This window comes from Hypanus sabinus, chromosome 7 (assembly GCF_030144855.1).
Source record: "Hypanus sabinus isolate sHypSab1 chromosome 7, sHypSab1.hap1, whole genome shotgun sequence".
In the NCBI taxonomy this organism is placed as follows: domain Eukaryota; kingdom Metazoa; phylum Chordata; class Chondrichthyes; order Myliobatiformes; family Dasyatidae; genus Hypanus; species Hypanus sabinus.
In genome coordinates this window covers 178,875,892-178,900,702 of record NC_082712.1, presented here as the reverse complement: position 1 = coordinate 178,900,702, position 24,811 = coordinate 178,875,892, and the positions used below count along the sequence as shown (strand labels likewise).

The 24,811-nt window shown below is 48.3% G+C and overlaps 1 protein-coding gene across 1 annotated transcript in view; it reads right to left on the bottom strand.

The window, feature by feature from the left end:
- mrvi1 (murine retrovirus integration site 1 homolog) overlaps positions 1 to 24,811 on the bottom strand; it is a 619,638-nt gene that overhangs the window by 349,024 nt on the left and 245,803 nt on the right. The window contains exons 21-23 of the mRNA XM_059976243.1: positions 14,475 to 14,598; positions 13,639 to 13,795; positions 7,594 to 7,681 (exon numbers count right to left, since the gene is read on the bottom strand). Coding sequence (XP_059832226.1) covers positions 7,594 to 7,681; positions 13,639 to 13,795; positions 14,475 to 14,598 — 369 coding nt within the window. The remainder of the gene's footprint in view (positions 1 to 7,593; positions 7,682 to 13,638; positions 13,796 to 14,474; positions 14,599 to 24,811) is intronic.

Here is a 24,811-nt window from a genome sequence, read left to right as displayed (position 1 = left end):
AAAACACAAGACATTCTGCAGATGCTGGAAATCCAGAGCCACACACACAGGATCTCAGCAGGTCAGGCAGCATCTATGGAAATGTTTCTGGCCAAGACCCTTCATCAGGACTAGAATAGAAGGGGGAAGATGCCAGAAAAAGAAGGCTGGTGGGAGGGGGAAAGGAGGACAAGCTGGAAGGCAATAGGAGAAGCCAGGTGGATAGGGGAGGGCATATGAAGTAAGAAGATGAGAGGTGATAGGTGGAAAAGGCAAAGGGCTGAAGTAGAAGGAATCTGATAGGAGAAGAGAGAGGACCATGGAAGAAAGGGAAGGAGGGACACCAGAGGGGGTGATGGGTAGGCGAGGAGAAGAGGAGAGATGAGAGGGGAGCCGCATTGGGAATGGTAAAAGAGAGAAGCGGAAACGGGAGCAGGGAGAAATTGGAGACTGATGCCATGAACATCGATTTCTCCAACTTCCAGTAACTTTTCCCCCTCCCCTTCCCTTTTCTTCATTTCCACACTCTGGCCTCATACCTCTTACTCTTAACACCTTCGAGCTTGTCCTCCTTCCCCTCCACCCACTTTCTTTTGCTGGCATCTTCCCTCCTCTTTTCCAGTACTGAAAAAGGTCCTGGCCTGAAACGATGATTATTTATTCATTTCCAGAGATTTAGCCTGACCTGCTGAGTTCCTGCAGCATTGTGTGTGTGTGTGTGTGTGTGTGTGTGTGTGTGTGTGTGTGTGTGTGTGTGTGTGTGTGTGTGTGTGTGTGTGTGTGTGTGTGTGTGTGTGTGTGTGTGTATGTGTGTGTGTGTGTGTGTGGCTCACTCCATCAGCACAGCAGCTCCCCGCAGAGGACCTGACTCATTTCTGACTCTCGTGTAGCCAAAGTCTCAGCAGCTTTCAGAAACACAAGGGTTGCTGGATGCAACTCACACAGAATGCTGGAAATCCAGAGCAACTCACACAGAAGGCTGGAAGATCTCAGCAGGTCATACAGTGTCCATGGAGGGTCTTGTTCTTCCTGTTAAAGGGTCTCAGCCTGAAATATGGACTGGTCACTTCCCTCCATGGACACTGGCTGACCTGCTGAGGTCCCTAGTATGTTGTGTGTTCTGCTCTAAGCAGCTTTCAATTGGCTCTGGCATGTGGGTGAGCAGGTAATCTGACTGCAGTCCTAAGTCACACCTCTACAGCGGTGGGCCTGGGTACACATGGAAAGCATGGGAGAAGGTTGCAAGTACCCGGCCGCTAGGTTCAAAGTAAATTTATACCTATGTCACCATATACAACCCTGAGACTCTCTTTCTTGTGGCATTCACGGTAAATAGAAAGGAACATAGCAGAAACAATGAAAAAACAAAAACAACCAGTGTGCAAAAGACAACAAACTGTGCAAATACAAAAAGAAAATAATAATAAATAAATAAATAGATAGATAGATAAATAAATAAGCAAGCAATAAATATCAAGAACATGAGTTGTAGAGCCCTTAAAAGTGAGTCCAAAGGTTGTGGAATCAGTTGAGATGTTGAAAGGGAAATAGTTGGTTTGAACTTGGTTTTCAACAGGGTTTCTCTGGTTTTCTCCCATATCCCAAAGACGTCTGGGTTAGTAGGTGCACTTCGGGCGGTTGACGGCCTTGCAGGGGCTTATGAGGTTCAGAGTCCACTGCATTTATAAGCATATGTGAATTACTCAGTCAACAGTGCTTTGGAGGAGCAAGTGAAGTTGAGTGAAGTTCTCCACTCTGGTTCAAGAGCCTGATGGTTGAGGCGTAATAACTGTTCCTAAACCTGGTGGTGTGGGTCCTGATGCTTCTGTACTTCTTTCATGATGACAGCAGTGAGAAGAGAACATGACCTGGGGGGGAGGGGTGCAGTCCCTGATGATGGATGTTGCTTTCCTGCAACGACAGTCCATGTAGATGTGCTCAATGATGGGGAGGTTTTACCCTGGATAGACTGGGCTGTGTCCACTACTTTTTGTAGGATTTTCTATTAAAGGACATTGGTGTTTCCATACCAGGCCACGAAGCAGCAATATACTCTCCACCAAACATCTATAGAAGTTTGTCAAAATTTTAGATGTCATGCTGAATCTTCACAAACTCCTAATTCAATTCTGATGTCCTCTGTAAGGAGTTTGTGTTTTCTCCGCGTGACCGTGTGGGTTTCGTCTGAGTGCTCTGGTTTTCTCCCACAGTCCAAAGACGTACCAGTAGGTTAATCGGTCATTGTAAGTTGTCCTGTGATTAGGCCAGGGTTAAACTGGGCAGTGCAGCTCTAAGGGTCAAAAGGGAAGTACTCCATGCTATGCTGCTAAATTAAAAAAATAATAATAATTCGATCATGGCTGATTTATTTTCTCTCTCAGCCCCATGAGCATGATACAAGACACAAAGACTGACACTGGCAGCCAGTCAAGGTCAACACTCTGGAGGCTGACTGCTCGAGGAGGCAGTGGAGAGGATATGGAGAAACAGAGGAAAGAGTGGCCAGTAAATCTCCGACTTCCCTGGGCACAAAAACGACTCTCCAGAGCCACACCAGGTCACCTTCAACATGGTGTGGACCTCCATAGAGAACCGTGGGGCAGATAGCTTGCAGCCTGTGGTGCTCCTGCTGATGATTGGAGCTAGACCATCAAATCATAAGACATTCAAGCAGAATTAGGCCATTCGCCCCATTATGGCTGATTATTTTTTTCTCTCAACCCCGTTCTCCTGCTTTCTTCCCATTACATAGAACATGGAACATGGAACACTACAGCACAGTAACAGGCCCTTCAGCCCATCTAGTCCTTGCCAAACTATTGATCTGCCTATTCCTAATTAAACAGAGCCCTCCATACCCCCTCATCCATGTACCTATACAAATTTCTGTTGAGTGTTGAAATCGAACCTGTATCCACCACTTGTGCTGGCAGCTCGTTCCACACTCTCACCATCCTCTGAGTGAAGAAACTCCCCCTCATGTTCACCTTAAACATTTCACCTTTCAGTCTTAATGCATGACCTTTAGTTCTAGTCTCACCCAACCTCAGTGGAAAAAGCCTGCCGGCATTTACCATGTCTACACCCCTCATAATTTTGTATACTTCTATCAAATTTCCCCTCATTCTCCTACACTCCAGGGAATAAAGTCTATGTTGTGCTAACCTTTTTCTCTTTTAATCTAACCCTTGCCTCCTCATAGCCCTCTGCTGGTAGAAGCAGAGATAACAGGGAACTTTCCAAAAGGGATCCGAGGAAGTCTGCAGAAGGAAATGCTTTTCCAAAGGAAATGAGAAAACCTGCACAAGGAGGTGTTTGCAAGGATTGGGGAATGGAGGGAGGAAGTGGGATTAGAAGCACAACCTACCCAAGGGGTCAGCTCATGTATGATGTGAAGGGTAGACTCCTTGTACCAAATGACTGTTTGGCAGCACAGTGGCATAGTGGTTAGTGTCAACAACACCAATTGGTGTTCAGTTCCCGCCACTTTCTGTAAGGAGCTTGTACGTTCTCCCTGTGACCACATGGGTTCCTGTGGTGAACTACATATACCTGTCTGGACACCCCCCCCACCCCACCCCGCTGACTGTTCCTGTGCTCCTCCCACTGACCCTGGTATAAAGGCAATTGGGGCCTGAGACCTGCCTCTCAGTCTCCAGGATGTAGCATGGTGGTCAATTGCTGCTTGTTCTTTCTTCCAGTCAATAAAAGCCAATATCTCGCCTCACGTCTCGGAGAGTTATTGATGGTGCATCAGTTCCTACACATTCCAATGGGTTAGGGTTAGGGTTAGTAAGTTTTGGGTAAGCTACGTTTGCATGGAAGTATGGCCACACTTACAGGCTCTCCCCAGCACATCTTTGGACTATGTTTTGGTTGTTGATGCAATCAATTCATTTCACTGTATGTTTCAGTGTACAAATGACTGTCCTAACATGCAAAGTCAGCTCCATTGGACAGGGCAGATGAGATTTACAGTGAGATCCAACGGCCAGGAAGGTGGCTCTGTAACACTCCATGGAGAGTGGAGGGCATGACAAGGCACAGAAGTAATCATGGTCATCCACAACAACCACAAAAGACCCCAACTGTGATGGTGAATCATACCACTGAACCCGAAATCTGAGCTGCTCCAGTATAGTGGCTTTTCCAGTCTAAAACTCCAGCACAGGTTTCTTGTTATCATCAGATACGATGGATAACCACCACCACAAGTGATAAATAAAGCTAATCTTTGACTGTTGCTACCATCTTAATCGTGCTCCAACATACTGCTGCCATGATGAAATTGAGTGTGCCCAGCCTTTCAGTCCAAGAGGACATCATGGGGTCAGCTGGTCAAACAGGCATGTACCGTTGGATGCGGATCAGTTGTTACTGTACATAAACAGCCCACTCCCTGTGGAGTGCCCTGTCTGTCTGTATCATTGTGTGGTGTGAAAGCTGCAAGGCATTGGACCACAAGACTCTACAGAGGAGACAATATGGGGATCTCCTCCCCCATTTGTGACATTTATCGGCAGTGTTGCAGACAAAAGGCCTGAGACATTTTTGAGGACCCTACCACTCATTTCACAATTCCTTTGACCCACTACCATCAGGAAGGAGATACAGGAGCATTAGGACTTGGACTGACTGACTAGGTAACAGCTTTTTCCCTCAGTCTCTGAGACTAATGAATACACTGCCACCACTGAGGTCTCATCACTAGGACAGCGAGCCGTCTATTGTTTACATGTGCTACACATGACATTCATGTGGAATTACATTTATTAACTTACCTATGGTAATATTTTGATTTCTGTGCTGTGTGTGATATGTGTTTTATGGGTACAACATGGTCCAGAGGAATGTTGTTTTGTTGGATTGTATATACGTATTGAGGGTGACCGTGGTCCAGAGGAACGTTGTTTCGTTGGGTTGTATATATGTATTGAGGGTGACCGTGGTCCAGAGGAGTGTTGTTTCGTTGGGTTGTATATATGTATTGAGGGTGACCGTGGTCCAGAGGAGTGTTGTTTCGTTGGTTTGTATATATGTATTGAGGGTGACCGTGGTCCGGAGGAACGTTGGGTTGTATATATGTATTGTGCGTGACCGTGGTCCAGAGGAACGTTGTTTCGTTGGGTTGTATATATGTATCGTGGGTGACCATGGTCCGGAGGAACGTTGTTTCGTTGGGTTGTATATATGTATCGTGGGTGACCGTGGTCTGGAGGAACATTGTTTTGTTGGATTGTATATATGTATCGTGGGTGACCGTGGTCCGGAGGAACGTTGTTTCGTTGGGTTGTATGTACGCATTGAGGGTGACCATGGTCCAGAGGAACGTTGTTTCGTTGGCTTGTATATATTTATCGTGGGTGACCGTGGTCCGGAGGAACGTTGTTTCGTTGGATTGCATATACGTATTGAGGGTGACCGTGGTCCAGAGGAACGTTGTTTCGTTGGGTTGTATATATGTATTGAGGGTGACCGTGGTCCAGAGGAGTGTTGTTTCGTTGGGTTGTATATATGTATTGAGGGTGACCGTGGTCCAGAGGAGTGTTGTTTCGTTGGGTTGTATATATGTATTGAGGGTGACCGTGGTCCAGAGGAACGTTGTTTCATTGGGTTGTATGTACGTATTGAGGGTGACCGTGGTCCGGAGGAATGTTGTTTCGTTGGATTGTATGTACGTATTGTGGGTGACCGTGGTCCAGAGGAACGTTGGGTTGTATATACGTATTGTGCGTGACCGTGGTCCAGAGGAACGCTGAGTTGTGTATACGTATTGTGCGTGACCGTGGTCCAGAGGAACGCTGAGTTGTATGTATGTGTTGTGCGTGACCGTGGTCCAGAGGAACGCTGAGTTGTATGTATGTGTTGTGCGTGACCGTGGTCCAGAGGAACGCTGAGTTGTATGTATGCGTTGTGGGTGACCGTGGTCCAGAGGAACGCTGAGTTGTATGTATGCGTTGTGGGTGACCGTGGTCCAGAGGAACGCTGAGTTGTATGTATGCGTTGTGGGTGACCGTGGTCCAGAGGAACGCTGAGTTGTATGTATGCGTTGTGGGTGACCGTGGTCCAGAGGAACGCTGAGTTGTATGTATGCGTTGTGGGTGACCGTGGTCCAGAGGAACGCTGAGTTGTATGTATGCGTTGTGGGTGACCGTGGTCCAGAGGAACGCTGAGTTGTATGTATGCGTTGTGGGTGACCGTGGTCCAGAGGAACGCTGAGTTGTATGTATGCGTTGTGGGTGACCGTGGTCCAGAGGAACGCTGAGTTGTATGTATGCGTTGTGGGTGACCGTGGTCCAGAGGAACGCTGAGTTGTATGTATGCGTTGTGGGTTACCGTGGTCCAGAGGAACGCTGAGTTGTATGTATGCGTTGTGGGTGATCGTGGTCCAGAGGAACGCTGAGTTGTATGTATGCGTTGTGGGTGACCGTGGTCCAGAGGAACGCTGAGTTGTATGTATGCGTTGTGGGTGACCGTGGTCCAGAGGAACGCTGAGTTGTATGTATGCGTTGTGGGTGACCGTGGTCCAGAGGAACGCTGAGTTGTATGTATGCGTTGTGGGTGACCGTGGTCCAGAGGAACGCTGAGTTGTATGTATGCGTTGTGGGTGACCGTGGTCCAGAGGAACGCTGAGTTGTATGTACGCGTTGTGGGTGACCGTGGTCCAGAGGAACGCTGGGTTGTATGTATGCGTTGTGCGTGACCGTGGTCCAGAGGAACGCTGGGTTGTATGTATGCGTTGTGCGTGACCGTGGTCCAGAGGAACGCTGGGTTGTATATATGCATTGTGCGTGACCGTGGTCCAGAGGAACGCTGAGTTGTATATATGTGTTGTGGGTGACCATGGTCCAGAGGAACGCTGGGTTGTATATATGTACAGTCAGATAACATAAACTTGAACTTGAAACCTCCACAATGGATAGTCATTGGGGACATAATCCAAACATGGATAAAGAATTTCAAGGATTCTGCATTTGGATCATGTTGCCCTAGTAACCGTCAGCATTTAAAAATTCAGCATTCAAGAGATTCAAGATTGTTTAATGTCATTTCCTGTACACAAGTGTAAAGGAGCGTGAAATAGTTGTTACTCCGGATCCGATGCAGCACAAAAGAAACACAATAAGATAAAGAGCACAATAATAATAAAAACATAATAAATATAAATACATAAGATAGCTTATATACAAATTGTTTGTCTGTCCATCAAGTGACTCTAGCCCCAGGGGTGCCTGTACATAAGGTGACTGTAGGGAAATAATGAAGTATTGGTGGTTGGGGGTGTTTAGGGGTGGGTTAGTGGGTGGAGGTGTTGATCAGCCTCACTGCTTGGGGAAGGTATCTGTTTTTGAGTCTGGTGGTCCTGGTGTGGATGCTCCATACCCTCTCCCTGATGGAAGTGGGACAAACATTCCATGAGCGGGGTTGGGGGGGGATCCTTCATGGTGTTACTGGGCCTTTTCTGGCATCTTTCTGTATATAGAACAGTCAACAAATTTTATGACATATGCCGGTGATATTAAACCTGATTCTGATATGTCCTTGATGGACTAATTAGGAATTCTTTGGATTGATTCTTAATTCTTTGGAGAAATTAGGAATGTAGAGACTCACGGCAATGGGGAGAAGCTGTTCTTCGGCTTCTGGGCTCAGTCTTTGCTTCACATCCAACTCCTGGGACCGGGATCCACCCACGCTGTTCCTTGTGGTTAAAAAAAAAACAGTAACAAAATAAATTACCCGAGTTGGCAGAAGAATTCTGAGAGCAACCGACTTCCTGTAACCAGTCAGTCTTCACTCACTGGGACATTCACTTGAAAGTCAGGGGACTGGTTCTGAATCCCATCCAAGGGAACCAAGCCAATAATTAAAGCCCTCACACCCAACATGGTACTGAGCGAATGCAGCAGGGCATTGTAGTCAGCATCACAGTTTAAACTGTGTCTCTGAGATTGGACCATAAGACATAGGAGCAGAATGAAGCCATTTGGCCCATCAAGACTAATCAGACATTCCAACATGACTGATTTATTATCCTTCTTAACCCCATTCATTCTCCTGCCTGCTTCCCATAACCTTTGATGCTCTGACTAATCAAGAACCTATCCATAAGACAATGGAATAGAATTCAGACTTCTGGCCCTTCGAGGCTACTCTGACATTTGATCATGGCTGATCCACATCCCTCTCAACCCCATTCTCCTGAATGACCTGACAGCCACCTGTGGCAATGAATTCTACAGATTCATCACCTACTGGCTAAAGAACTTCCTCCTCATCTCCAATCTAAATGGATGTCCCTCTATTCTGAGATTGTGCCCTCTGGTCCTAGACTCTCCCACCATAGGAAATATTCTCTCCACATCCACTCTCTCAAGCCCTTTCAACATTCTGTAGGTTTCAGTGAGATTCCCCTCATTCTTCGAAACTCCAGTGAGTACAGGCCCATCAAACACTCCTCATATAATAACCCTTTCATTCCCAAAATCATTTTCATCAGCATCCTTTGAACACACCCAAGTTTTGGCATATCCTAACTTAGAAAAGGGGCCCAAAATCTGCTTACTTGGAGTGTTTTATAAATTCTCAACATTACATCCTTGCTTTTATATTCTAGTCCTCTTGAAATGAATGCTAACATTGCATTTACCTTCCTCACCATCAACTCAACTTGCAAATTAACCTTTAGGGAATCCTGCACAAAGACTCTCAAATCCTTTTGCAATTTTCTCTCCACTTAGAAAATAGTCTATGCTTTTACTCCTTCTACCAAAGTGCATGACCATACACTTCCCGACATTATATTCCATCTGCCACTTCTTTGTCCATTTTCCTTCTACAGACCCCCAGCTTCCTCAACACTACCTACCTCTCCATCTATATTCATACCATCTGCAAATTTGGCCACAAAGCCATCAATTTTTTTCAGCCAAATCATTGACATACAACGTAAAAAGAAGTGGTCCCAACACAGACCCCTGTGGAACACCACCAGTCACTGGCAATCAAACAGAAAAGGCTCCTTTTATTTCCAACTCTTTGCCTCCTGCCAATCAGCCACTGCTTTACCCACACTAGAATCTTTCCTGTAATACCATGAGCTCATAGCTTGTTGAACAGCCTTGTGTGGCACCTTGTCAAAGGGCTTCTGAAAATCCAAGTGTACAACATCCACCAATTCTCCTTTATCTATCCGGCTTGTTATTTCATCAAAGAATTCCAACAGATTTGTCACAGGCAAGATTTTCCCTTAAGGAAACAATGCTGACTTTGGCCTATTTTGTCATGTGCCTCCAAGTACATCAAAATCATATCCTTAACAATCAACTCCAACATCTTCCCAACCACTGAGGTCAGGCTAACAGGGCTATAACTTCCTTCCTTCTGCCTCTCTCCCTGTCTGAAGAGTGAAGTAACATTTGCAATTTTCCAGTACAAAATTTATCGATTCTTGAAAGATCATTACTAATGCCTCCACAATCTCTTCAGCAACTTCTTTTAAAACCCTGAGATGTGGTCCATCAGGTCCAGATAACTTATCTACCTTCAAACCGTTCCGTTTCCCATCACCATCTCCCTAGTAATAGCAAAAGTACTCTCTCCTGCCTCTTGATACTTTCAAACTTCCAGCATACTGCTTATGTCTTCCACAGTGAAGGTTCATGCAGTCCAAGCAGCATCTATGGTAAACAGTATTGTCGATGTTTCGGGCCGAGACTGTTCAGCAGGATTGGAGGAAAAAAGCTGAGGAGTAGATTTAAAAGGTGGGGGAGAGCAGAGAGAAACACAAGGTGATAGGGGAAACCTGAAGGGGGAGGGATGAAGTAAAGAGCCAGGAAGTTGATTGGTGAAAGAGACAGAAGGTCATGGAAGAAAGAAAAGGGGGAGGAGCATAAGAAATTAAGAACACAATAACATAATAAATAGGAGCAGGAGTCGGCCATCTGGCCCCTTGAGCCTGCTCCGTCATTCAATAAGATCATAGCCAATCTGGCCATGGACTCATCTCTACCAACCTACCTTTTCCCCATAACCCTTAATTCCCCTAATATGCAAAAAATCTATCCAACCTTCCTCAGCAGAGGAAGGTGAGAAGATAAGGTGAGAGAGGGAAAAGGGGATGGGAAATGTTGAAAGGTGGAGAGCATTCCTGGAAGTTTGAGGAATCGATGTTCATGCCATCAGGTTGAAGGCTACCCAGGCGGAATACAAGTAGTCCCCGAGTTACAAAGACAACTTGTACTTACGAACTAAGGAAGGAAAACGCCATCCGCCATTTTAAGTTGTTGCCGTTGACACTGTGTTGAGTGTTTAACTTTGTATTTGGCTTAAAATTTTCTTAGTAAGATTCACACTGACCCTGCCCCCCCAGTTCCAGTCGGCTGGTGGCACGGTCAGATTAGCACCGGGCTAGAGAACGGAGGTTCCCGAGTTCGATTTAGTGACAGACCGCTCCCGTGCCGGGTTGATGTCGATACAGTGACTCCCGTACCATCTGTACTGGGTTGACATCAAGCTCACAACTCGACCTCGTATAAAAAACACTGCCATCTCCAGTTTAAATTCCCACACGGAATATTGTGGAGGATCAAATACCCAAACCCAGCACTGCCCCCTCCTTACAGTGTTTCTCCCTATAGATGCTGCCTGGCCTGCTGTGTTCCACCAGCATTTTGTGTGTGTTGTTTGAATTTCCAGCATCTGCAGATTTCCTCGTGACAGCCCTCGCTTGTCCCATTTAGCCTGTCTCACTGCGGTGCAGTTAAGGACCTGGGGAATTCACTGCTGTGGTCCTTGGGACCCAGCGGACCTCAGGAGCTGGCACAGGTCGGGACCTGCCGCCTGCAATGTTTCTGTTCCATTGATGGGAAGCGATCGCGATTGAAAGTAAAGTGGAAATAATAAAGCGTTTGGAAAGAGGTGAAACGCTATCGGTCATTAGAAAAGTGTTAGGCTACAGTCGGTCAACAATCAGAACAATTTTAAAGGATAACGGATAAAGTGAGAGTAACGGAGCATGTGAAAGGCTCTGCCCTGATGAAAGCTACAATTATTACTAAGCAACGCAGTGGTTTAATTATTGGATTACTTACGTTTCTTAAGTGTTTTATATGCATAGAAAGGTAAAATATATACTATATACAAAGACAAACATTTGATTAACTGTCGCTAAATAATACCAGATGTACTCGTTCCGACTTATGTAAAAATCTGACTTAAAGACGGACTCAGGAACGGAACTCATATGTAACCCAGGGACTGCCTGTATAAGGTGTTGTTCCTCCAACCTATGTGTGGCCTCATCACGACAGTAGAAGAGGCCATGGATTGACATATCGGAGTGGGAATGGGAAGTGGATTTAAAATGGGTAGCCACTGGGAGATCCCACTTTTTCTGGCAGACAGAGTACAGGTGCTCAGCAATGCGGTCTCCCAGTCTACGTCAGGTCTCACCGATATACAGGAGGCCACACTGGGAGCACCAGACACAGTAAATGACCCTAACAGACTCACAGGTGAAATGTCACCTCATCTGGAAGGACTGTTTAGGGCCCTGAATAGTAGTGAGGGAGGAGTTATAGGGGCAGGTGTAGCACTTGTTCTGCTTGCAAGGATAAGTGACAGGAGGGAGATTAGTGGGGGGGGGGGAGATGAATGGACAAGGGAGTCGTGTAGGGAGCAATCCCTGCAGAAAGCAAAAAGTTGGCGGGGTGGGGGGAGGATGTGCTTGGTGCTGGGATCCTGTTGGGAAAATTATGTGCTGGATGTGGAGGCTGGTGGAGTGGTAGGTGAGGACAAGAGGAACCCTATCCCTGGTAGGGTGGCAAGAGGATGGGGTAAGAGCAGACCTGCGTGAAGTGGAAGAGATGTGGTTGAGGGGAGCATTGGTGGTGGAGGAAGGGAAGCCCCTTTCTTTGAAAAAGGAGGACATCTCTGTTCTAGAATGAAAAGCCTCATTGTAAGAGCTGATGTGGTGGAGACGGAGAGATTGAGAGAAGGGGATAGCGTTTTTACAAGTAACTGGGTGGGAAGAGGTATAGTCCAGAAAATTGTGAGAGTCTGTGGGTTTATAATAGACATCAGTGGATAAGCTGTCTCCAGAAATAGAGATAGTGAGATCAAGAAAAGGGAGGGAGGTGGCAGAAGTGGACCAGGGAGGACAGTGTGGAAGTTGGAAGCCAGGTGAATGAAATCAACGAGCTTAGCACAGGTGCAGGAAGCAGCACCAATGCAGTCATCGAATAAGCGTGGGAAAAGTATGGGACGGTCACCATTGTAGGCTTGGAACATAGACTGTTCCATGTAGCCAACAACCAGACAGGCACAGCTGAGACTCATGCGACTACCCATGGGTGTGATGCATAATACTTATTCCGTTCGAATGCCATTTCCTTCCCCCATTACTATCTCTTCAGCACTATTTTCTAGCAGTCCAATATCTACTCTCACTTTTCTTTTACTCTTTGTGCAGTATATCTGAAAAAACGTTGGTATAGTTTTTGGTATTATTGGCCAGCTTACCTTGTATTCCATCTTTAACCCTCCTTATGGTTTTTTAAGACAAGATCAAGGTTTATTTATCCCAAAGGAAATTATTACTGCAAGCTTGTGCAGTCAAAAATATATATTTTAAAATACAAAATGTAAGCATTGAGGTATGAAAAAGAATACAAAATGTGCATTAAAAAGTAATAGTGCAAAATACAGATGTGCAATGAAACCATATACTGAAGGAGGAGGAGTTGTAGAGTCTTATAGCCCCAGGGAGAAAGGATCAGTGGTGTACCTGGGTGGAATTCGTCTGTTACTAAATGTGCTCCTCTGTTTGCCCAGGATGTCATGGAGGGGTGAGGGGGATTGTCCATAACGCTCCGTAGCTTCTGCGGCATCCTCCTCTCAGACACAACCCCAGGGAATCCAGTTCCACCCCCAGAACAGAACCAGCCTTCCTGACGAGCTTGTCCATCTTCTTGGTGACAGCTGCTCTCTTCCTGCTGCCCCAGCAGACCACAGTGCAGAATAGAATGCTGGCCACCACTGAGTTGTAGAACATCTGCAGCATAGCAACTTTGTCCAGCTCCTCCCTCAAGCCCTCGCTCACTCAATTTTCCTCATATGCTCTTGAAACCAGGTAAATAAGAACATGAGGGTCATAGACAGGGTGAAAGCACATTGTCTTTTTCCCAGGGAGGGGGTGCTCAATAAAAGAGAGCATAGGTTTAAAAATACAGGTGAGAGATTTAATAGGGACATCAGGGGCAACTTCTTCACTGGCTGAGCACTCTTATTATCTTATACATCTCTATAAAGTCACCTCTTACCCTCCTTCAACAGTCCATTGGTCCATACCATTCAGGAGCAGAATTGGGTCATTTGACTCATCGAGTCCACTCCACTATTTAATTATTACTGACTTTATTTTCAACACCATTCTTCTGTTTTCTCCCTGTGACCCTTAACCCCATTACCAATCAAGAACCTATCAATTTCTGCCTTTAATACACCAAATGAGGCTTTCACCAGAGGTCTTCACAGTTCACTGTGGCAACTAATTCCACAGGATTTGTTTGGCTAAAGAAATCTCACCTTATCGCTATTCACCAGGGCATCCCTTTATTCTGAGGTTGAACCCACCATGGCCGTGTACTGGGACCTCACCTGCCTGCGGTCTCTGAGTCTTGTCCTTTGGTCGAGCTCTCCTTTGGTGATGAAGGCCTCCCTTCTTCCCCACGACTTTGGTTGAATAGCAGTGGTCTAAAGCACTTCTGGGTTCCAAGCGGCTGGTGGCTCCTGGAAAGTTCTAGATTAAGGGCTTCTGCAGCAGATCAGGACAAAAGATTAAATAGCACACACAGCGCACCCCTCAGGTAGTCACCAAGGCAATATTCTCCAACTCAGTCATCTTCCTAGAGACACCATATCTGGGGTTACACACAACAAACGTTGGAGGAAATCAGGTCAGGCAACATCTATGGAGGGGAAATGAAGAGTTGGCATTTTGAGAAAACCCTACATCAGGTCTGGGGAAGGTGGGTGGTTAGGAGGGGGGTGATGAAGTGAAAGGCTGGGAGGTGATAGGTGGAAGAAGTAAAAGGCTGAAGAAGAAGGAATCCGATTGGAAAGGACAGTGGATCTTGGACAAGGGAAGGGGGAGGGGAACCAGAGGGAAGTGTCAGACAGCAGTGGAGAAGAGGAACTGGTGAAGGGGGAAGCAGAATGTGAAATGAAATATGAGAGAACACGGGAGTGGGGGAGAAATTACCAGAAAGACAAATTGATGTTCATGCCATCCCCTTAGACACTACCCAAATGGAATATGAGGTGTTGCTCCTCCAACTTGAATGTGGCCTCCTCTACACCCATTGCATTTGCGATAAATAGATTTATTGAAATACTTCCTCAGCATGACAGCGAGCACAGCTATTTGTAATGTGCACTGGGAAGTACAGAAAAGCTGAAAGACATTTCAGAATTTCAGGTTTTGCTTTCCTTACCGAGCAGAGATGAGTACTGCCCTGGTCTGCCATGGTTGCACCGTCCACTGTGGGTAGAGAGCCGCTGCTGACGTAGTAGATCAGAGATCTCCTGGGACAGAGGACACACATCTGTTTCCTGCTTCTGCATCACAAGAAAACAGTTGGTCATAAGCTCTATTTCAAACTAGAGTTCTTTGTGTAAACTGGCAAAATAGGACGTAGAATATTCCAGCACAGTACAGGCCCTTCAGCCCACAATGTTGTGCTGACCTTTTCACCTACTCCAAGATCAATCAAACCCTTCCCTTCTATATGGCTCTCTATATTCCATCATTTTTACCTGTCTCAGAGTTTCTTAAATGCCCCTAATGTATCCATCTCTATCACCAGTCCTGGTAGGGTGTGCCACACATACCACTCTCTGTGTTAAAAAACCTACCTCTGAGATTCCGCCAAAACTTTCCTCCAATCACCTTAAAATTATGTCCACTTGTATTAGCCATTCATGCTCAGGGAAAAAGTCTCTGGCAGTCCACTCGATCTATGCCACTTTTAATCCTATACATCTCATTAGTCACCTGTCATCCTCCTTCTCTCCAAAGAGAAAAGCCCTAAATCACTCAACCTGTCCTCACAAGCCATGCACTCTAGTCCAGGCAGCATCCTGGAAATTCTCCTCAGCACCCACTCTAAAGCTTCCACACCCTTCCTAGAATCAGGGGAGCAGAATGAAAACACTGTATCACAAGTATGGTTTAACCAGGGTTTTATAGAGCTGCAAGAATTCTGTTCAAGAGGGTGTGTCACTACAGGAGGATCACCTCTGCTTGCCATAGAGAACGAGTGGTACTTGTGGGAGAAGAAACAGGACAATGAAAAGAGCCAGCCACCACTTGCTGTTGTCCACACTGCACCCCGGATCGGTCTCTACAGCCACCTGCGATTGCCCATACTGCGCCCCGGATCGGTCTCTACAGCCACTTGCTGTTCTCCACACTGCACCCCGGATCAGTCTCTACAGCCACCACTTGCTGTTGTCCACACTGCACCCCGGATCGGTCTCTACAGCCACTTGCTGTTCTCCACACTGCACCCCGGATCGGTCTCTACAGCCACTTGCTGTTGCCCACACTGCACCCCGGATCGGTCTCTACAGCCACCTGCGATTGCCCATACTGCGCCCCGGATCGGTCTCTACAGCCACCACTTGCTGTTGCCCACACTGCACCCCGGATCGGTCTCTACAGCCACTTGCTGTTCTCCACACTGCACCCCGGATCAGTCTCTACAGCCACCACTTGCTGTTGTCCACACTGCACCCCGGATCGGTCTCTACAGCCACTTGCTGTTCTCCACACTGCACCCCGGATCAGTCTCTACAGCCACCACTTGCTGTTGTCCACACTGCACCCCGGATCGGTCTCTACAGCCACTTGCTGTTGCCCACACTGCACCCCGGATCGGTCTCTACAGCCACCTGCGATTGCCCATACTGCGCCCCGGATCGGTCTCTACAGCCACTTGCTGTTCTCCACACTGCACCCCGGATCAGTCTCTACAGCCACTTGCTGTTCTCCACACTGCACCCCGGATCGGTCTCTACAGCCACTTGCTGTTGTCCACACTGCACCCCGGATCGGTCTCTACAGCCATTTGCTGTTGCCCACACTGCACCCCGGATCGGTCTCTACAGCCACTTGCTGTTCTCCACACTGCACCCCGGATCGGTCTCCACAGCCACTTGCTGTTCTCCACACTGCACCCCGGATCGGTCTCTACAGCCACTTGCTGTTGCCCACACTGCACCCCGGATCGGTCTCTACAGCCACTTGCTGTTGCCCACACTGCACCCCGGATCGGTCTCTACAGCCACTTGCTGTTGTCCACAGTACACCCCGGATCGGTCTCTACAGCCACTTGCTGTTCTCCACACTGCACCCCGGATCGGTCTCTACAGCCACTTGCTGTTCTCCACACTGCACCCCGGATCGGTCTCTACAGCCACTTGCTGTTGCCCACACTGCACCCCGGATCGGTCTCTACAGCCACTTGCTGTTGTCCACACTGCACCCCGGATCGGTCTCTACAGCCACTTGCTGTTGCCCACACTGCACCCCGGATCGGTCTCTACAGCCACTTGCTGTTGTCCACACTGCACCCCGGATCGGTCTCTACAGCCACTTGCTGTTGCCCACACTGCACCCCGGATCGGTCTCTACAGCCACTTGCTGTTGTCCACACTGCACCCCGGATCGGTCTCTACAGCCACTTGCTGTTGCCCACACTGCACCCCGGATCGGTCTCTACAGCCACTTGCTGTTGTCCACACTACACCCCGGATCGGTCTCTACAGCCACTTGCTGTTGCCCACACTGCACCCCGGATCGGTCTCTACAGCCACTTGCTGTTCTCCACACTGCACCCCGGATCGGTCTCTACAGCCACTTGCTGTTCTCCACACTGCACCCCGGATCGGTCTCTACAGCCACTTGCTGTTGCCCACACTGCACCCCGGATCGGTCTCTACAGCCACTTGGTGTTGCCCACACTGCACCCCGGATCGGTCTCTACAGCCACTTGGTGTTGCCCACACTGCACCCCGGATCGGTCTCTACAGCCACTTGCTGTTGCCCACACTGCACCCCGGATCGGTCTCTACAGCCACTTGGTGTTGCCCACACTGCACCCCGGATCGGTCTCTACAGCCACTTGCTGTTGCCCACACTGCACCCCGGATCGGTCTCTACAGCCACTTGGTGTTGTCCACACTGCACCCCGGATCGGTCTCTACAGCCACTTGCTGTTGTCCACACTGCACCCCGGATCGGTCTCTACAGCCACTTGCTGTTGCCCACACTGCACCCCGGATCGGTCTCTACAGCCACTTGCTGTTGCCCACACAGCACCCCGGATCGGTCTCTACAGCCACTTGCTGTTCTCCACACTGCACCCCGGATCGGTCTCTACAGCCACTTGCTGTTGTCCACACTGCACCCCGGATCGGTCTCTACAGCCACTTGCTGTTGCCCACACTGCACCCTGGATCGGTCTCTACAGCCACTTGCTGTTGCCCACACTGCACCCCGGATCGGTCTCTACAGCCACTTGCTGTTGCCCACACTGCACCCCGGATCGGTCTCTACAGCCACCACTTGCTGTTGTCCACACTGCACCCTGGATCGGTCTCTACAGCCACTTGCTGTTGCCCACACTGCACCCCGGATCGGTCTCTACAGCCACTTGCTGTTGTCCACACAGCACCCCGGATCGGTCTCTACAGCCACTTGCTGTTGTCCACACTGCACCCCGGATCGGTCTCCACAGCCACCACTTGCTGTTGCCCACACTGCACCCCGGATCGGTCTCTACAGCCACTTGCTGTTGCCCACACTGCACCCCGGATCTGTCTCTACAGCCACTTGCTGTTGCCCACACTGCACCCCGGATCGGTCTCTACAGCCACCACTTGCTGTTGTCCACACTGCACCCTGGATCGGTCTCTACAGCCACTTGCTGTTACCCACACTGCACCCCGGATCGGTCTCTACAGCCACCACTTGCTGTTGTCCACACTGCACCCTGGATCGGTCTCTACAGCCACTTGCTGTTGCCCACACTGCACCCCGGATCGGTCTCTACAGCCACCACTTGCTGTTGTTCTCACTGCACCCTGGATCGGTCTCTACAGCCACTTGCTGTTGCCCACACTGCACCCCGGATCGGTCTCTACAGCCACCACTTGCTGTTGTCCACACTGCACCCTGGATCGGTCTCTACAGCCACTTGCTGTTACCCACACTGCACCCCGGATCGGTCTCTACAGCCACCACTTGCTGTTGCCCACACTGCACCCCGGATCGGTCTCTACAGCCATTTGCTGTTGCCCACACTGCACCCCGGATCGGTCTCTACAGCCACTTGCTGTTGTCCACACTGCACCCCGGATCGGTCTCTACAGCCACTTGCTGTTGTCCACACAGCACCCCGGATCGGTCTCTACAGCCACTTGCTGTTGCCCACACTGCACCCCGGATCGGTCTCTACAGCCACCACTTGCTGTTGTCCACACTGCACCCCGGATCGGTCTCTACAGCCACTTGCTGTTCCCCACACTGCACCCCGGATCGGTCTCTACAGCCACTTGCTGTTGCCCACACTACAGCCCGGATCGGTCTCTACAGCCACCACTTGCTGTTCTCCACACAGCACCCCGGATCGGTCTCTACAGCCACTTGCTGTTCCCCACACTGCACCCCGGATCGGTCTCTACAGCCACTTGCTGTTGCCCACACAGCACCCCGGATCGGTCTCTACAGCCACCACTTGCTGTTGTCCACACTGCACCCCGGATCGGTCTCTACAGCCACTTGCTGTTGTCCACACTGCACCCCGGATCGGTCTCTACAGCCACTTGCTGTTGTCCACACAGCACCCCGGATCGGTCTCTACAGCCACTTGCTGTTGTCCACACTGCACCCCGGATCGGTCTCTACAGCCACTTGCTGTTGTCCACACAGCACCCCGGATCGGTCTCTACAGCCACTTGCTGTTGCCCACACTGCACCCCGGATCGGTCTCTACAGCCACTTGCTGTTGCCCACACTGCACACCAGATCGGTCTCTACAGCCACTTGCTGTTGCCCACACTGCACCCCGGATCGGTCTCTACAGCCACTTGCTGTTGCCCACACTGCACCCCGGATCGGTCTCTACAGGCCCCACTTGGTGTTGCCCACTCTGCACCCCGGATCGGTCTCTACAGGCCCCACTTGGTGTTGCCCACTCTGCACCCTGGATCGGTCTCTACAGGCCCCACTTGTTGTTGCCCACTCTGCACCCCGGATCGGTCTCTACAGGCCCCACTTGGTGTTGCCCACTCTGCACCCCGGATCGGTCTCTACAGCCACTTGCGATTGCCCACACTGCACCCCGGATCGGTCTCTACAGCAAATTGCTGTTGCCCACACTGCAACCTGGATCAGTCTCTACAGCCACCACTTGCTGTTGCCCACTCTGCACTCTGGATCGGTCTCTACAGCCACCACTTGCTGTTGCCCACTCTGCACTCTGGATCGGTCTCTACAGCCACCACTTGCTGTTGCCCACTCTGCACTCTGGATCGGTCTCTACAGCCACTGGAGGCCCCCCCAATAGACAACCCCTTTAGGGGATCATCACATTTGACTCGGTCGCATTACTACTGCAGCTTCAGGTTTATCTCAAGGTGCTTGAACTGCATCCTCTGACCACAGAGGGCCAGCACACCAAATGCCTTCTTAAACACAAGAGATTCTGCTGATGCTAGAAATCCAGAGCAACAAACAAGCAAAATGTTGGAGGAACTCGGCAGGCCAGGCAGCTTCTATGGAAATGAATAAACAGTCAATGTTTTGGACTGTGACCTTTTATCAGGACTGGAAAGTAAAGGGAAAGCTTCCCGAATAAGAAGTTGGGGTGAGGGGAAGGAGGACAAGCTGGAAGATGATAGGTGAAGTCAGTAAATGAGAAAGGGGGAAGTCAGAAGCTGAGAGGTGCTTGGTGAAAAAGGTAAAAGTCTGGAGGAGAAGGAATCTCTTAGGGGAATGTGGGCAACGGGAGAAAGGGAAGGAGGAGCATCAGGTGGAGCTGACTGGCCAGGGAGGAGAAGTGATAAGAGGGCATCAGAGTGGGTAATTGAAGAAGAGGGAAGGTGGAGGTGGAATAATTACTAGAATTTGGAAAAGTCAATGTTGAGGCCATCAGGTCGGAGGCTACCTAGACGGAATTTGAAAAGTGTTGCTCCTCCAACCTGAGAGTGGCCTCATCGTGGAAGAAGAGGCCACATGTCGGAATGGGAATGGGGATTAGAATCAGAATGGTTGGCCACCGGGAAATCATGCTTTTTTGCGGATGAAGCAGACCTTCTAAATTGTTCCAGAAGTTTTCGCGGATGTTGTGTGGAGCTTCGGAATGGGTTGGCAAGAAGCAGGACCTGCCCTTCACCACAAACCAGCCAATGCCAACTAAATCCATAGCAATACCCCTGCTGCCCACAGGAGGGTGAGTCCTGCCACTGGGCGAAAGGAGGAGGTACAGGAGCCTGAAGACCCACACGCAATGTTTCAGGAACAGCTTCCTCCCCTCCACATCAGATTTCTGAATGGATAATGAACCCATCAACACTACCTCACTATTTTCTTCTTTTTATTTGCTCTCTTTTTGCTCTACTTATTTAATTTGTATATATACTTATTGTAATTTATCATTTTTTATTAAGTACTGCAGTGTACTGCTTCCCCAAAACAATGTATTTCGCAACATATACCTGATTCTGATTCTTTGGGAGTGACCTTCCCTTTGGCAGAAGGTGGAGCAGTGTCCTCAAGGATCCACTTCTTCAATTTCCCACTCTGGCCCCTCTTACATCTTACCTCTTCTCACCTGCCCATCACCTCCCCCTGGTCCACTCTCCTCTCTCTTATCAGATTTGTTCCTCTCCAGCCCTTTACCATTTCCACCTATCACCTCCCAGCTTCTTCCATTATCCTCCTCCCCCTCCATAGATGCTGCCAGGCCTGCTGAGCTCCTCCAGCATTGTGTGTGTGTTGCTCTGGATCTCCAGAATCTGTAGATCTTCTGTGTTTAGGGAAGAGGTTTGTTTATTATCTGCTGAACAGACTGGACATGCTATGTTGGCGCAGGAATGTGTGGTAGCAAATCCACAGGTCAAGATTCAAAGATTTAAAATTTAAAGTACACAAAGAATGCATAAATTATACAACCTTGAGATTTGTCTGCTTACAGGCACCCACGACGTAAGAATCCAATTAAAAAAAAATAAAGACCAACACCCAATGCACAGAGAAAGAGAAAAAACCACAAATCTTGCAAACAGAAGTGAGACAACCAGATTGAGTCCTTAGATCCAAATCCTCAGAGTAGGCCCGAAACCTCAGTCTCAGTTCATCATATCATCAGGGCAAATTGCTGCGAAGCTTGCAGACAGGAAGCATGGCAGCCGGGCCAGTCTCATAGTGTGAAATCGGCCCACGCCTCGCCTCTGGCCCCAACACCCTGCCTTTCCAGTCAATCTGGGCCAGTGTTCAAATTGTGCAAACAGCAGATTGTGCCTCATAATAGGACCCAGACAGCAAAATGCTCTGGGCCTACACCACACCACCCAGCCTGAAGCCACTCTCAACCTCTCCAATTCACCTCAGCACTTAGAGCACCTGGGTTAGGTGGACATCTGCATCGCTTTTGCATTGTACCAGCACAGCTCATTCCTTGAGTTCACTTCGTCTTCGCTCACCTCTTCATTGTTCGCGTGATAGTTGACCATAATTTACTTCACAAAAGGTGTTAATTTCCTGCCTTTTGAACTAGCAGTAAGCTGTCACTCACCTTCAGTAGCATCATCTTAAACCGGAAGTTTAAGGTGTGTGGTTGTTAATGGAAACAACACATTTCATTGTATGCTTCGGTGTACATGTGATAAATAAATAAATACATCTGAATCTTAGTTTTACAAGCTAATAGATCTATCCCCAAGACAGTGTCTTTCTGATTGTCACAGACCCAGATACGTACAGTAATACTCATGCGGCCTGACCAAAGTTTTATAGAGCATTCAGAGTATTCTGGATTTATGTGAATATGACAGATATTAATTCAAATAAGTATCAGTCTTCAGTTCTCTTTGTAAATGTAAATAAGTTCAGGAAGTTTGCAATTAGTCTTTAGCTTTTATTGTAAATTGAAGTTAGACTGCCCCACAGACTAAGAGATGGTATGCAAAATGGTGACCCTGGGATGTTCATATATGCATCCACGAAATGTTATAACAACGGGGTTGCATCAAACCAGGTAACATGGACTAAGCTATTTGCACCATTGTGACTTGAGTACAAGTTGGAAGACCAGAATGATGATGTCACTTAGCAGATCAAACGTGGACACAGGGATATTTGCAATCAGTAGCTGATCTGTCATGTACTCTGATGGCTGGCTCTCCGTCTTCAATAACTTTTTGTGTACTCGGGATATTTGTGTATTCAGAGATAGTCCTGACAACATTAATTCTAACTCTCTGTTGTCATAAGTTTTTAGAATGTCTGTGCTAATTGTTTTGCTCCCAACAAAGGCATTTAAACTTTCAGAAGTGTCTTCTTATCACTCACAATGTGCTTCCACTATGTATCTCAAAGGAACCACTTGTCAACCAAAGTATTGAAGTAAACAATGCCATTGTAACTTTTAAAACTGCATAGAATCACCTATTGATCTCATGGGCATATAAATGTGATGTACTTTTGAGTTCGAGAGACTTTACCGTGAGTGTCTTCATGAGAAACAAACTTCTATATCTGGAGTGGACACTGGAGTATCACACTAGAGTGTCTCAGTCACAGTCACAACGGAGTAGCAACGTAACCTCATGCTCCTGAACTCAATCCCCCCGACTAATGAAGGACAACGCACTTTAGGCCTTCTTTACCATCCCAGTAACCTCCATGAAGGATCTATGCACTTGGACCCCAAGAGCCCTCTGTTCCTCCATACTGTTAAGAATAATTTCTATCCTGGGGAACAGATTCTGACTGTCTACTTATCTGTGTCTCTCATAATTATAAAAACTTTTATCATGTCTTCCCTCTCCCACTCCAAGAAGAATAACCAAATCTGTCCATATAGCCCATGCTCTGTAATCCAGGCAGCATCTATCGAACCTCTTCTGCACACCCTCTACACCCTCCCTGAAATGGGGTAACCAGAACTGCACAAGATACTCTGAGTGAGGGCTGGCTAAAGCGGGGTTCAGCAGGCCAGGCAGCATCTATGGAAAAGAGTACAGTCGATCTTTCGATCCAAGACCCTTCAGCAGGACTAGACAGAAAGAAGCTAAGAAGTAGATTTAAAAGGTGGGGGGTGGAGGGAGAAATACAAGGTGATAGGTGAAACTGGGAGGGGGAGGGATGAAGTAAAGAGCTGGGAAGTTAATTGGTAAAAGAGATACAGGGCTGGAGAAGGGAAGTCTGATAGGAGAGGCCAGGGGCCCATGGAAGAAAGAAAGTGGGGGGGGGGGGAAGGAGCAGCAGAGGGAGGTGATGGGCAAGTAACGAGGTAAGATGAGAAAAGGAAAAGGGGATGGGAAATGGTGAAGGGGGGGGGGCCTCACCAGAAGTTCAAGGAATCAATGTTCATGCCATCAGGTTGGAGGCTACCCAGATAGAATATAAAGTGTTGTTCCTTCAACCTAAGTGTGGCCTCATCACGACAGTGGAGGAGGCCATGGATGGACATATCGGAGTGGTAATGGGAAGTGGAATTAAAATGGGTGGCCACTTAGAGATCCCGCTTGACTGAGTCTCAGTCCAAAATATCAACCATGCTGCCTGGCCTGCTGAGTTCCTCCAGCATTTTGTGTCTGTTGCTTGGATTTCCAGCATCTGCAGATTTTCTATTTGTGATTGGATTATAAAAAGCAGGATCTCCCAGTGGCCAGCCATTTTATTTCCACTTCCCATTCCCATTCCAATACGTCAATCCTTGGCCTCATCTACTGCCATGATGAGAGCACACTCAGTTTGGAGGAGTAACACCTTGTTTTTTGTCTGGGCAGCCTCCAATCTGATGGCATGAATATCGACTTCTTCAGCTTCCTGTAGTGCCCCCCTTCACCATTCCCCATCCACTTTTCCCACTCTCACCTTCTCCCTGCTTGCCCATCACCTCCCCTGGTGCTCCTCCCCTCCCCTTTTCATTCTTCCATAGCCTTCTATCCTTTTCTATCAGACTCCCCTTCCCCAGCCCTGTATCTCCTTCACCAATTGACTTCCCAGCTCTCTACTTCACCCCTCCCTCTTCAGGTTTCCCCTATCCCCTATCTCTCCCCCTCTCCCCACCTTTTAAATCTACTCCTCAGCTTCCTCTACAGTCCTGCCGAAGGGTCTCAGTTCGAAACGTCAACTGTATTCTTTTCCATAGATGCTGCCTGGCCTGCTGAGTTCCTCCAGCATTGTGTGTGTGTTTAGATTTCCAGCATCTGCAGATTTGCTCGTTTGTAAAGCGGGGTTCCCAGCCTTTTTATGCTGTGAACCTTTACAATAACAGAGAAGTCTGTGGACCCCATTTGGGAACCCCTGGGCTAAAGATCTATTCAGTTACAACAAGGCTTCTGTATTCCTGCACTTAACGCCCCAGCTCTTTACTTCACCCCTCCCCCCTCCCAGTATCACCTATCACCTACAACCTCGTACTTCCTCCACCCCTCCCCCACCTTATTACTCAGACTCCTCATCTATTTTTCTCCAGTCCTATTGAAGGGTCTCGGCCCAAAATGTCGACTGTTTACTCTTTTCCATAGATGCTGCCTG